Below are 15,487 nucleotides of genomic sequence, written 5' to 3'. Positions count from 1 at the left end.
TTGGTAGTTCATGTTATCTTTGCAGAGACTCAGATGCACCACCTACCACCAACAGAGTGATTTTGTTGTCTTATCATGTGTCTTTGTTCTCTATGGTTCAGCCAGCTGCACGTATGGTAGCCTCCTTTCCTTCCAACAATTGGATTCTGATTCCTTACAAAAACATATGCAGTGCTCCCATAACCATCATAACCATTTTATATTACAGTGCTATTACATCGGGAGAGACAATGGGCTCACACACAGCCAGTGGTTGGTGTTATTTGGTACAGGACTGGCACCTCTCCAGTCCATCAGGGTAGCAGGCCTGGCATCGCAGCACACTGATAGACTCATTGAAGCGGTTGGCCAGCATTGACAGCTTGCTGCCATGGCATAGAGAGCAGGGGGCACAGCCCGAACCTCCACAATGCTGGCAGCCAGACACTGCATCCTGCTGGAGGCACACACACATACACACAGTGTCACTAACAACCCAGAGAAACACTGCCACCCATGTCAACTCATTTGACATATCATTACTAATGAATCAAACAAAATGGTAGAAAAGTACAAGTCAAAAAAAGATGACCTGGGTCCAAACAGAGAATGTTAAAAAGGCAACAAAGAGAGAGAAGGCAACAAAGAGAGAAAGGCAACAAAGAGAGAAAAAATGAAATATTAGAAAATATGGAGAGGCAGAGGAAATGAGAAACCCAGTGAGAGAAAGAGAGATGAGTTAGGAATGGAAAGACCGAAAGAGAGGGAGAGAGAGAATGGAGGAGCGAGGGGGAGAGCAAGAGGGAGGGGGAGAGAGGGGGGAGGGGGGGAGCGAGGGGGAGAGTGAGAGGGGGAAGGGGGAGAGAGACGGAGAGCGAGAGGGGGGAGAGAAGGGGGTGAGGGGGGGAGAAAGAAGGAGAGAGTGCAACTGGCAATCAGTTGAAGAAGCGACCATGGGGAATTACTGAGAGTATCCCGGCTCATAAATGGCAGCAGAGAAACTGAGTAGTCATCACTATCTGTGCAGTCGGTAGGCAGAGATGTGGTTAGAGAGAGACAGAGAAGGGGATAGCATTGCTGAAGCACATTAAATGGTGCAAGGTGTTCTGGTCAGGCCGTTTTACCCCGTCCGGTCGATGGGTGCTCTGCTCCTCCCCGTCCTGTGGATGTGTGCTCTGCTCCTCCCCATGAGCACAGAGGGCTTTGGGCCTCCTCTTACCCCCTCTGTTACGCCCCTGTGAGTACTCGTCCACTCCCCCCGGGGTCTGAGGATGGCGCCCCGTCCCTTCTTCCCTCCGAGGGGCCCGGATGATGCGCAGATTGCTGGTGTAGATTATTATCTTTCCGAAGTCCAATACTGAAGACTAGAGGGCAAACAAAAAAGCATGGTCATGGTCTTTGATGAGCATTACTTAGTACAAAGTAGTTGATGTGTGTCTCTTTGTTAACAACAGAGGCGTCGCTCCTAATGGCCGGTGATTCCACACATAGAAACTCATACAACGCTCTCTCTCATCCTCCATTTGGCAAATCTGACAATAACTCTATCCTCCGGATTCCTGCTTACAAGCTAAAACTCATACAGGAAGTACCAGTCACATGCCCAATATGGAAGTGGTCCGATGAAGTGGATGCTAAGCAACAGGACTGTTTCACTAGCACAGACTGGAATATGTTCAGAGACTCATCCGACGGCATTGAGGAGTTTACCACATCAGTCACTGGCTTCATTAATAAGTTCATCGACAACGACGTCCCAACAGTGACCGTACGTACTTATCCCAACCAGAAGCCATGGATTAAAGGCAACATCCACACTGAGCTAAAGGCTAGAACTGGAGTGGGAGTGGGACACTAACCTGAACGCTTACAAGAAGTCCTGCAATGCTCTCTGACGAACCATCAAACAAGCAGAGCGTCAATACAGGACTAAAATCTAATCATACTACATAGGCTCTGATGCTCATTGAATGTAGCAAGGATTCTAACAAGATGCCCAGCACACCAGACTAAATGCTTTCTATTCTCACATCGTGGCAAGCAACACTGAACCATGCGTAAGACTGTGTGATCACGATGTGTGATCAGTCAATGTGAGCAAGACCTTTAAACAAGCTAACAATCACAAGGCCGTAGGGCCAGATGGATTACCAGGACGAGTACTCAGAGCACCCACTGACCAGCTGGAAAGAGTCTTCACTAATATTTTCAATCTCTCTCTGACCCAGTCTGTAATACAAACATGTTTCAAGCAGACCACCATAGTCCCTGTGCCCAAGAACTCCAAGGTAACCTGCCTAAATGACTATTGCCTCTTAGCAATCACATCTGTAGCCATGAAATGTTTTGAAAGGCTGGTCTTGGCTCACATCAACACCATCATCCCAGACACCCTGGACCCACTCCCATTTCCATACTGCCCCAACACACCGACAGATGATGCAATCTCTATTGCACTCCACACTACCATTTCCCACTTGGATAAAAGAAACAGCTACATGAGAATGCTGGTCATTGACTACAACTCAGCATTCAACACAATAGTTCCCTCCAAGTTCATCACTAAGTTAAGGACCCTGGGACTTAACACCTCCCTCTGCAACTGGATCCTGAACTTCCTGACGGGACGCCCCCAGGTGGTGAGGGTAAACAACAACAGATCTGCCACGCTGACCGTCAATACGGGGACTAGTCCCCTCAAGTACTCCCTGTTCACCCACGATCACCCATGATTGTGTGGCCGCGCACGACTCCAACACCATCATTAAGTTTGTCAACGACACAATGGTGGTAGGACTGATCAGTGACGACGATGAGATAGCCTATAGGGAAGAGGCCAGAGACCTGGCTGTGTAGTGCCAGGAAAACAACCTCTCCCTCAACGTCAGCAAGACAAAGGAGCTGATTGTGGACTACAGGAAAAGGAGGACCCGAGCACGCCACCATTCTCATCAATGGGGCTGTAGTGGAGCAGGTTGAGAGCTTCAAGTTCCTTGGTGTCCACATCACTGCTCTATCATGGTCCAAACACACCAACACAGTTGTGAAGAGGGCACAACAATGCCTCTTCCCACTCAGGAGACAAAAAATATTTGGCATAGGCCCTCAGATCCTCCAAAAGTTTTAGAGCTGCACCATTGAGAGCATCGTGACTTGCTGCATCACTGCTTGGTATGGCAACTGCTTGGCATTCGACTGCACAGCGCTACAGAGGGTAGTGCATACGGCGCAGTACATCACTGGAGTCAAGCTCCCTACCATCCAGGACCTTAAAACCAGGCGGTGTCAGAGGAAGGCCAAAAAACTGTTAAAGACTCCAGCCTTCTAAGTCATATAATTAAAATATGGCGCAGACAGATAGGGCAGCCGTGCTTCTAGCTCCTAAGCAACTTTGCAGTATTTTGTTATTTTATGTATTCGACCTTGAGACCTTGTCTGTGCCTCGAACTAGGTTAGAAAACTAAACGTTTTCATCTCTTGAGCTTCTAGTCATGAAATCTATGTAGCCTACCCAATCACTTTTTATAGCTACTGTTTACAGGCCTCCTGGGCCATATACAGCGTTCCTCACTGAGATCCCTGAGTTCCTATTGGACCTTGTAGTCATAGCAGATAATATTCTCATTTTTGGTGACTTCAATATTCACATGGAAAAGTCCATAGACCCACTCCAAAAGGCTTTCGGAGCTATCATCGACTCAGTGGGTTTTGTCCAACATGTCTCTGGACCTACTCACTGCCACAGTCATACTCTGGACCTAGTTTTGTCCCATGGAATAAATGTTGTGGATCTTAATCTTTTTCCTCATAACCCTGGGGTATCGGACCACCATTTTATTACGTTTGCAATCGCAACAAATAATCTGCTCAGACCCCAACCAAGGAGCATCAAAAGTTGTGCTATAAATTCTCAGACAACCCAAAGATTCCTTGATGCCCTTCCAGACTCCCTCTGCCTACCCAAGGACGTCAGAGGACAAAAATCAGTTAACCACCTAACTGAGGAACTCAATTTAACCTTGCACAATACCCTAGAGACAGTTGCACCCCTAAAAACTAAAAACATTTGTCATAAGAAACTAGCTCCCTGGTATACAGAAAATACCCGAGCTCTGATGCAAGCTTCCAGAAAATTGGAACGGAAATGGTGCCACACCAAACTGGAAGTCTTCCGACTAGCTTGGAAAGACACTGCACGGTACTATCGAAGAACCCTCACTGCTGCTCGAACATCCTATTTTTCCAACTTAATTGAGGAAAATAAGAACAATCCAAAATTTATTTTTGATACTGTCGCAAAGCTAACTAAAAAGCAGCATTCCCCAAGAGAGGATGGCTTTCACTTCAGCAGTAATAAATTCATGAACTTCTTTGAGGAAAAGATCATGATCATTAGAAAGCAAATTACGGACGCTTTAAATCTGCGTATTCCTACAAAGCTCAGTTGTCCTGAGTCTGCACAACTCTGCCAGGACCTAGGATCAAGAGAGACACCCAAGTGTTTGAGTACTATAGTTCTTGACACAATGATGAAAATAATCATGGCCTCTAAACCTTCAAACTGCATACTGGACCCAACTAAACTACTTAACGAGCTGCTTCCTGTGCTTGGCCCTCCTATGTTGAACATAATAAACGGCTCTCTATCCACCGGATGTGTACCAAACTCACTAAAAGTTGCAGTAATAAAGCTTCTCTTGAAAAAGCCAAACCTTGACCCAGAAAATATAAAAAACTATTGGCCTATATGGTCTAATCTTCCATTCCTCTCTAAAGTTTTTGAAAAAGCTGTTGCGCAGCATCTCACTGCCTTCCTGAGGACAAACAATGTAAACGAAATGCTTCAGTCTGGTTTTAGACACCATCATAGCACTGAGGCTGCACTTGTGAAGGTGGTAAATTACCTTTTAATGGCGTCAGACCGAGGCTCTGCATCTGTCCTCATGCTTCTAGACCTTAGTGCTGCTTTTGACAACATCGATCACCACATTCTTTTGGAGAGATTGGAAACCCAAATTGGTCAATACCAATACCAATAAAATGTTCTGGCCTGGTTTAGATCTTATCTGTTGGAAATATATCAATTTGTCTCTGTGAATGGTTTGTCCTCTGACAAATTAACTGTAAATTTCGGTGTTCCTCAAGGTTCCGTTTTAGGACCACGATTGTTTTCACTATATATTTTTCCTCTTGGGGATGTCATTCGAAAACATAATGATAACTTTCACTGCTATGCAGATGACACACAACTGTACATTTCAATGAAACATGGTGAAGCCCCAAAATTGCCCTCGCTAGAAGCCTGTGTTTCAGACATAAGGAAGTGGATGGCTGCAAACGTTCTACTTTTAAACTCGGACAAAACAGAGATGCTTGTTCTAGGTCCCAAGACACAAAGAGATCTTTTGTTGAATCTGACAATTAATCTTGATGGTTGTACAGTCGTCTCAAATAAAACTGTGAAGGACCTCGGCGTTACTCTGGACCCTGATCTCTCTTTTGATGAACATATCAAGACTGATTCAAGACAGCTTTTTTCCATTTACGTAACATTGCAAAAATCAGAAACTTTCTGTCCAAAAATGATGCAGAAAAATTAATCCATGCTTTTGTTACTTCTAGGTTAGACTACTGCAATGCTCTACTTTTCGTCTACCCGGATAAAGCAGTAAATAAACTTCAGTTAGTGCTAAATACGGCTGTAGAATCCTGACTAGAACCAATTTTTTAAAATCATATTACTCCAGTGCTAGCCTCTCTACACTGGCTTCCTATTAAGGCTAGGGCTGATTTCAAGGTTTTACTGCTAACCTACAAAGCATGACATGGGCTTGCTCCTACCTATCTTTCCGATTTGGTCCTGCTGTACATACCTACACGTACACTATGGTCACAAGACGCAGGCCTCCTAATTGTCCCTAGAATTTCTAAGCAAATAGCTGTAGGCAGGGCTTTCTCCTATAGAGCTCCACTTTTATGGAATGGTCTGCCTACCCATGGGAGAGACGCAGACTCATTCTCAACATTTAAGTATTTACTGAAGACTCATCTCTTCAGTAGGTCATGTGATTGAGTGTAGTCTGGCCCAGGAGAGTGAAGGTGAACGGAAAGGCTCTGGAGCAACGAACCGCCCTTGCTGTCTCTGCCTGGCCGGTTCCCCTCTCTCCACTGGGATTCTCTGCCTCTAACCCTATTACAGGGTCTGAGTAACTGGCTTACTGGTGCTCTTCCATGCTGTCCCTAGGAGGGGTGCGTCACTTGAGTGGGTTGAGTCGCTGACGTGGTCTTCGTGTCTCGGTTGGCACCCCCCTTGGGTTGTGCCGTGGCGGAGATCTTTGTAGGCTATACTCGGCCTTGTCTCAGGATGGTACATTGGTGGTTGAAGATATCCCTCTAGCGGTGTGGGGGCTGTGCTTTGGCAAAGTGGATGGGGTTATATCCTTCCTGTTTGGCCCTGTCTGGGGGTATCATCGAATGGGGCCACAGTGTCTCCTGACCCCTCTTGTCTCAGCCTCCAGTATTTATGCTGCAGTAGATTATGTGTCGGGGGGCTAGGGTCAGTCTGGTATATCTGGAGTATTTATCCTGTCTTACCCGGTGTCCTGTGTGAATTTAAGTATGCTTTCTCTAATTCTTTATTTCTCTCGGAGGACCTGAGCCCTAGGACCATGCCTCAGGACTACCTGGCATGATTACTCCTTGCTGTCCCCAGTCCACCTGGCCGTGCTGCTGCTCCAGTTTCAACTGTTCTGCCTGCGGCTATGGAACCCTGACCTGTTCACCGGACATGCTACTTGTCCCAAACCTGCTGTTTTCAACTCTCTAGAGATGGCAGGAGCGGTAGAGATACTCTCAACGATCGGCTATTAAAAGCCAACTGACATTTACTCCTGAGGTGCTGACTTGTTGCACCCTCAACAACTACTGTGATTATTATTATTTGACCATGCTGGTCATTTATGAACATTTGAACATCTTGGCCATGTTCTGTTATAATCTCCACCCGGCACAGCCAGAAGAGGACTGGCCACTCTTCATAGCCTGGTTCCTCTCTAGGTTTCTTCCTAGGTTTTGGCCTTTCTAGGGAGTTTTTCCTAGCCACCGTGCTTCTACACCTGCATTGCTTGCTGTTTGGGGTTTTAGGCTGGGTTTCTGTACAGCACTTTGATATATCAGCTGATGTAAGAAGGGCTATATAAATACATTTGATTTGATTTAACCATGGAAAGGTGACTGGGAATATGGCCGAATACAAACACTGTAGTTATTCCCTCCGTAAGGCAATCAAACAGGCAAAATGTCAGTACAGAGACAAATTTGAGTCGCAATTCAACAGCTCAGACACCAGATGTATGCAGCAGGGTCTACAGACAATCATGGACTACAAATGGAAAACCAGCCACGTTGAGGACACTTATGTCTTGCCTCCGGATAAGATATACACCTTTTTCGCCCACTTTGAGCATAACACATTGCCACTGACGCTGCAAGCTACCAAGGACTGTGGGTTCTCCTTCTCCGTGGCAAGGCTGCCGACCCAGACAGCATCCCTAGCCTCGTCCTCAGAGCATGCGCGGACCAGCTGGCTGGAGTGTTTACGGACATATTCAATCCCTCCCTCTCCCAGTCTGCTGTCCCCACAAGCTACAAGATGTCCACCATTGTTCCTGTACCCAAGAAAGCAAAAGTAACTGAACTAAATGACTGTAGCGCTCACTTCTGTCATTATAAAGTGCTTTGAAAGACTGCCCTATCCCATCTGGACAAGAGGAATACCTATGTAAGAATGCTGTTCATTGACTATAGCTCAGCATTCAACACCATAGTACCCTCCAAGCTCAGCTTTTATCTCAAGGCCATCGGACTATAAAATAGCCACCACTAGCACCTTAGAGGAGTTGAAATCACTGGCCAGTTTAATAATGGAACACTAGTCACTTTAGTAATGTTTACATATTTTGCATTACTCATCTCTTATGTATATACTGTATTCTATTCTATTCTACTGTATTTAAGTCTGTGCCTCTCCGACATTGCTCATCCAAATATGTATATATTCTTAATACCATTCCTTTACTTTAGATCTGTGTGTATTGTGTGTATTGTAGTGAAATTGTTAGATATCGGACTGGCCATCTGGCATTTCGGGCAAATGACAGATAGGCTGGTAAATGTTTTGCCTAGTGGGCTTGTCTAAGCTAGTTCTTTTTGCACAAAATGATTCTGATCTGGCTAATAATGGGGGCCTGTCATGCCAAATAGTCCTCTCCGCATCACAATGGGATTAATGAGTTAGCAGACTCCACTGATATAGTTAGACATCTATCATATTGAGGTGTTTAGCTATACATTAAACCTGATCAATCAAATGGATAGGTGTAAGCAATTTTGGTAATTCCAAATGCCCTTAACTAGGTGTCTTTGCTAGACAGACGAAGAGAGAGGGGGGGAGAAAGTAAGAAAGAAAGGATGTGAGGGAGAGAGAGGTTGGAAAAGACTGAAAGACCGAGAGAGAGATGGAGAGAAAGAAACAGAGAGAGAAAGAGAGCAGTGGAAATGTACTTAGACTTGAGTATTTCAACAACTCTTCTCTTCCAACTTGTTAGGCAATCATATGTACCTACGGGGGAAGGTCGTGCTGATAGAGATGCATGCTGGCCATGTCGGAGAACATGATTTTTTAAATAAAAAATAAATAATAATTAGCCCCTTTTTCTCCCCAATATTGTTACTGTCTTGTCTCATCGCTACAACTCCTGTGCTGACTTGGGAGAGGCGAAGGTCGAGAGCCATGCGTCCTCCGAAACACAACCCAACCAAGCCACACTGCTTCTTGACACAATGCACATCCAACCCGGACGCCAGCCGCACCAATGTGTTGGACGAAACACCGTACACCTGGCAGCCTGGTCAGCGTGCACTGCGCCCAGCCTGCCACAGGAGTTGCTAGTGCGTGATGAGACAAGGATATCCCTGCCGACCAAACCCTTCCTAACCCAGACGACGCTGGGCCAATTGTGTGCCGCCCCATGGGCCTCTCTGTCACGGCCGGCTGCGACAAAGCCTGGGCTTGAACCCAGAATCTCTGGAGGCACAGCTAGCGCTGCAATGCTGTGCCTTAGACCACTGCCCCACCCGGGAGACCTGTGAAGTGCATGACGGGGAATTGTCAAGGAGGTGGACAGCTGGGCAAATGAAATAGCCTTTTGTTTATCAATCACATTCTATTATATCTGAATTTATTATGATTTCAATGAATGTCATATCAGAGAATACACAATGTTTCAATTTGTCACTTTGTGCTTAAAGGTCAGTACCCTGTCAGAAGTTTGAGAGGGCGAAGACTGTGGCACTGGAGTTGAATCCCATCAAAGTTGTTTCACCATGGCACATGATCGGTATGTGTCCCAATTCAAATTTTGCCCTGATACGTTGTTTTGTAATGGTTGCTTTACTTGACCACAGCAGAGTTCAATATTATAGCACGTGTGTGTGTGTCAGTATGCTTACAAATATGAAAATCTGCATTCTGTATGACACATATACGGGTAAGAATAAAGTAATCTTCTCTCACTTCAAATGTTATGGGTGGACCTCATCGGTCCCTTCCCGAAATCCAGGAATAGCAACAGCTGGTGACTGACGGTGACCGATTGCTTTACCAAGTGGGTGAAGGCAATACCCATTAAGGTTAGTAAAGGAAGAGTACGTGCTGAACTGTAAATTCCCTTCTGTAACCCATTAAAAAGGGTGCTTGGAACCAAAAATAGATATTTGTTTAGTTGTTTTGTATGATACCCATCAAGTACGAGACTGGCGAGGCCACCTCCAAGGCAATGATAGACATCTTCAACACCCACGGTTCTCCTGAGGTCATCTTGAGTGACCGAGGTCATGAATGCTGGAACAAGGTACAGATGTTTTAGGTTATATTCTGTCAACAATGGTTTGTTTGATTTATTATTTACAATTCGTTTTTTGTTTTTCCATTGTATGGAAAACCATAATCTGACATATTTCAATATCTTACATTGTTAATTGATATCCCTTTCCTACCCTCTCCTCCAGGTTTGGTGAATGGACCAACCAGACCCTCAAGACTGCCATGGGCAAGTACCTTGATTGGTACCAGGAAGGGTGGGCGAACAACCTGAAGGTAATTCTCTTTGCACACAACAACAGCATCCAGCCCGCCAACGAGTCTGGACGCAAGCCGCAGCTGTTGACTGAGGTAACAATACAATTGTATGTACAGTTATGGTATTTACTGTAGTCTTTCCAATTTGTGATGAGACTTAGTGTTGTTGTTTGTCTATTGCTATTTTTGTAAAACATACTTTCAGATCACTGAAACCCCACCTGATGTGGTGGAAGTTGTAGAACCAGATCAGAACGCCTTCGATGACCACCTTCGGACACGGATTGAGAAGGATGTGGAGGTTTTTGACCAGGTAAAAATGATTGTCCGTTGTTAATTTATTTTCTGGCCCCGCAAGAGATATGTAAGTAATGTATTTGTAAATAGAAATATAATTGCATTTATTCCTGTTATCAATCAAGGTGAGACTGAACATGGACAAAGCGCAGGAGAAACAGAAGGAGAGCTACCAGAGCAGAATCAAAAAGGGGACCAAGTGCTACGACATCCAGGCAAATTACTTGGTTTAGAAGAAGGACGAAAGGACGACAGGAAGGCAAGACCTAGGAAACCTCGCTGCTCTTTTGTTCTAGCTGGGGTCACCATCTGTTAAAGTAAATAGAAACAATTTCAGACTAACTATTTGCATTTGATAACAAAATAACATGAAGCTAGTTTGAGTTTCCATAACACTGATATTTTTTATCTTTGTCTTCTTAGGGTTAACCTCGGTGGAAGTCAACGAGCAGTTGGAGCAGTTGGAGAGGTTGGACGCTCGACCACTGGAAGCACAGACGCCTTACACTTCGTTGAAGCCCAATAGTCAAGGTATGCTAAGCTTTGGTTGCCATTCGAGAAAGCAAGAAATCGTAGTTATGCTGAGCTTATAATAATGTACCTCTTCAATTTACCTCTCCAAATGACTTTAGGACCATCGATTATGTGTAGGATCATTATTATGCGTTTTACTTTTCTATTATTTCTCTCTACATTATAAGTAAGCATTTCACTGTCAGTCCACACCTGTTGTTTACGAAGCATGCGACTAATAACATTTGAATCGTTTTGATTTGATAGACGGACTTGAATAAAAATGTCTGTTTTAGTGGTTAATACCTATGTGATAAAATACTAATTGCGTGTTTACAACGTTTTACTGTCTCTTTAAGTGTATTCATTTGCTATTCAGCGGACAACTTGACAACACCCTGAGGGCCTTTGTAAGTGTACAATCATAAACGTTTTATTGGACTGTGTGATACTTGCTTAGTCTTTTAGTCTTTTCATTAAAAGTAATTTGGAGAAATATGACATAGTGATAAAAGTAAACATTTTATGCTTTTCGTATTTTGTTCAGTCTGAACTTCACAGGACAGACTAAAGTAAAGACTGGCTGCAGAGAATGAAACACTGAAGATGTGACTGTTATCTGATCAGCTGATACTTGATTGCTGTATTGCCACAGTATTGTACACACATTGAGGTTGGTAAATAACAGCATACAACAAAAACATTGTTTTGTCCTTCATTTTAACACAGTTTGATAAACTATAGCCCAACAGCTCATATGCTATAATGAAATGCTTTGCAATTATGCAGAATAAAAATTGTACAGCCTTTTAATTTGCAGGCATGGGCACTCTTGAATGTCTTAATTATAGGCTACCCCGACTTTCTCTGTTTCTTACTTCTATCATGTTAAATATTAGCCATCACTAGGCCTAATAACCACATATTAAACTGCCAATGTACTGTTTGTTCCCTTCAGTTGCTATAAACATTGTTTTGTTAACCTTCATTAGCTTCCTCTGTAAACGCTGTCACGGCCGTGTGGTTGTTGCTGAGGATCATTAGTAACAGTTGATAATATAAAAGAAGTAATGCAGGGTAATTAAATCATTATGGACTGGAGCGCAAGACCAAGCCATAACAGTTTGAACCCGACGCATGGCTCAATACTTAGTTGTCATCCACAGTTCCATGGTTAGTGCAGGCAATAGACGAGGGTATAACCTACTAGTGTACACTATTCTCCCTATTATAATTCTATGTACACTCATTTACATTACTATGGGTTAAAGAACTGAATGTGGCAATTTTCTGAATGAATCAAATCACTGTTATCGTTCTTTTGTGTGTAAAGGCTCTGCAAACCTGTTTTTATGATTAATAAATACGTTCCTAAACCTAAATAATCTAATAGTTTATCTACCAATTGTTGCTGAAATGGAGAAGAATATGCATATATTTAGATGTCTTTTCTTTTTCTGATCCCTAATATTCTGAAACCGTTTTCTCGATATATTCTAGTCTGTCGCCAAATGTATAACTAAAAGGTACTCCGTATTTAAATGGATGGCTTAAGATAAATAAGTGTACTGAAAGCCTATTGAATGGCCAGCAAGTGGGAGGGTTTTCAGAGATTGAATACATTTTATTCAGAGCTCGCAAGACAGCCACACCTGCAGAGTGCGTTACGTAACTGAATAAGCTAACACGGAACCCAAACCGGCTGCGTGCGTGCGCCATCGTGCATAAATGTATTTTGTCTCCCCACAACAAACGTGATCACGACACGCAGGTTAAAATATCAAAACAAACTCTGACCCAATAATATTAATTTGCACTTGCTAGCTAATTTGTCCTATTTACCTGAAATGCACAAGGTCCTCTACTCTACACATAAAACGGTCAACCGAATCGTTTCTAGTCATTTCTCTTCCAGGCTTTTTCTTCTCTTGACTTTATATTGCAATTGGCAACTTTCATAAATTAGGTGCATTACCGCCACTGACCTCATTCGTCTTCAGTCACCCACGTGGGTATAAACAATGAGGAGATGGCACATGGGTACCTGCTTCTATAAACCAATGAGGAGATGGGAGAGGCAGGACTTGCAGCGCGATCTGCGTCAAGAAATAGAACTGACTTCTATTTTAGCCCTTAGCAACGCAGACACTCGTTGGTGTGCGTGAGCAGTGTGGGTACAATAATTGAATAATATAGATTTCTACATTTATTTTGCAACGCTTGCGCAAGCGACGCAAGCGTTGTAGTCAGCCTGTAAGTCTGAATCTCAAATACTGAGAAGTGAGTAGGAGAAGGGTGTGAAGGATATCCGTCTTCCTCCGACGAGGAGTATGAAGGATCGGACCAATATGCAGCGTGGTACGTGTCCATGTTGATCATTTATTAACATTGAACACCAAAAACAAAATTACAAGGAGAACGAACGAACGAAAAACGAAACAGTTCTGTCTGGTGAAGACACAGAGACAGAAAACAAACACCCACGCAACACAGGTGGAAAAAGGCTACCTAAGTATGATTCTCAATCAGAGACGACTAACGACACCTGCCTCTGATTGAGAACCATACCAGGCCAAACTCAAAACACAACATAGAACAACAAACATAGACAACCCACCCAACTCACGCCCTGACCATACTAAAACAAAGACATAAATAAAATAACTAAGGTCAGAACGTGACAAAGGGAGTGCATTTCCTAAGTCTGAATCGGCCCCTTAAATTCTAATCGGCAAGCAGACACCCACCAGGATAGAATATATTACTGATCTGAGACAATTAACCATGCATTACAAAAGGCAATGAAAGCAAATAGGGGTGTGGTGAAGGTTGTGTATTGTGCTACCAATCAACAGTTTCATAGCATGTTTTTTTCAACCAAGCTACAACTACTCACATTGGGGACTCCCTCTGGTGTATCATTGTGGGCAGAGGGTCTGTAGTTAGCACCCCCCCTGTAGACGTTGATCCTCTGGGCCATCAGTCCGGTAGGGGGGTACAGACCCTGGTCCTGCATGTCCTGGAAGCCACAGAGCTGCTCCATCTCCAGGTGTCTGGGCATCTTGTGGCTGTGGAAGCTGTGGGGGTATTTCTCCTCTGGGCTGTCCAGCTCCTGGCCATCCTCGTACACATGCTTCAGCACCCTGCCGCTGACCGACGAGGCCAGCTTGAACCTCACCTTTCTGGGTTTGCTGTCATACAGCTGATCGCTGTCATACCTCTTGTCCAGTTTCCTCTGGAGCTCCTCCATGGTTCTCCTGCTGGGAGATGTGACTTTGAGAATCCGCCTGAGACCCTAAGGACCCTATATACTGTACCTACTTGAACAAGGAGCTGATACGATACGGGGTGTTCAATGGACTGCTTGAGATCAGCCTACCTCTACCTGCTGTCTGTCTTTAGCTACCACAGCTGAATTATTCAGTGTCAGATCGTATTCACTAAAGGATAATGGGGAAACTGAGACCGTATCATCAAATAATCATGTTTGCAGGAGTAGTGGAGTGTTGCTAAAAGCAAGAATTGTAGGCATGGAGCAGAGTGTGAATTACGAGGGGCCCAGGGGGTTCTCAGGCCCCCTCAATGAGACATGAATCCCCCTAAATGCAACAAGTATAACTGGGGAGGTGGTCCTAAATAATTCTAATTTATCCATTCTCCTATTTGTTTAAAAGGACATTTCTACTGCTACAGTGGTACATATTAAAATAAAAGCTTATCCAAATTGAACCAACACCCCCAACCGCTGAGTCATGGTTTAAAACATTTTTCTATTTTTTCGTGGCTGCATCCTGGAACAATCCCGTATTTTAGCCACTTTTCAAATCATATCAAAGTTTATTGGTTGTGTACACAGATTTGCAGATGTTTTCGCAGGTGCAGTGAAAGGCTTGTGTTTCTAGTTCCAACAGTGCAGTAATAATACCTAGTAATACAAAACAATATTCACCAATCCAAAAAGTTCAAAGAAAGGAATTAAGAAATATCAGAATGAGAAATGTCAGAGTCCAGAATATAAATATACACTGAATGTATAAAACATTAGTAACAACTTCCTGATATTGAGTTGCCCTAAGAACAGCCTCATTTCATCGGGGCATGGACTCTGCAAGGTGTAAAAACCTTTCAAAGGGTTTCTGGCCCATGTTGACTACAATACTTCCCACAGTTGTGTCAAGTTGGTTGGATGTTCTTTGGGTGGTGGACCATTCTTGAATACCAAATACTGAAAAGTGAGTATAACGACTTAGAGCTAGCCATTGTAAGTTCAGAGTCACTCGCCCCAACAGTGTGTATGTGGTGGAGGCGAGCAAAAGCTCGGAAGAGAGGGGGGAGTGTGGTTGGGGTATCAGATAGGGTGAGACAGGCCAGGGCAGACGGTGAATCCAAGCAGCAGTGTCGAATCCAAGCAGCAGTGCAGCAGGCAATGGGAGTAGGTGTCACCCATTTGGGAGAAGCTAGAGGGAGATTTCTTGTAGAAAATGGCAGTGGGCAGTCTCTGAACAGTGGGAGGGGGCTTCAAAGGTCCCTGGATTTGGGTGGGGTAGGCTGTGAGAGACT

General features: G+C 44.1%; 1 protein-coding gene across 1 annotated transcript; it reads right to left on the bottom strand.

Moving 5' to 3' along the window:
* Positions 1-259: 259 nt before the first annotated feature.
* On the bottom strand, positions 260-14,177 carry LOC139419431 (glutaredoxin domain-containing cysteine-rich protein 2). The gene is made up of 3 exons (XM_071169380.1): positions 13,824-14,177; positions 1,104-1,343; positions 260-436 (listed from the first exon to the last, which is right to left on the bottom strand). The coding sequence occupies exons 1-3, from the start codon at positions 14,175-14,177 to the stop codon at positions 260-262; spliced, it is 771 nt and encodes a 256-aa protein (XP_071025481.1).
* Between the last annotated feature and the right edge of the window lie 1,310 nt (positions 14,178-15,487).

The sequence above is a fragment of the Oncorhynchus clarkii genome, chromosome 10 (assembly GCF_045791955.1).
Source record: "Oncorhynchus clarkii lewisi isolate Uvic-CL-2024 chromosome 10, UVic_Ocla_1.0, whole genome shotgun sequence".
NCBI classification, from domain to species: Eukaryota; Metazoa; Chordata; class Actinopteri; order Salmoniformes; family Salmonidae; genus Oncorhynchus; species Oncorhynchus clarkii.
This window is presented reverse-complemented; position numbering and strand designations above follow the sequence as displayed.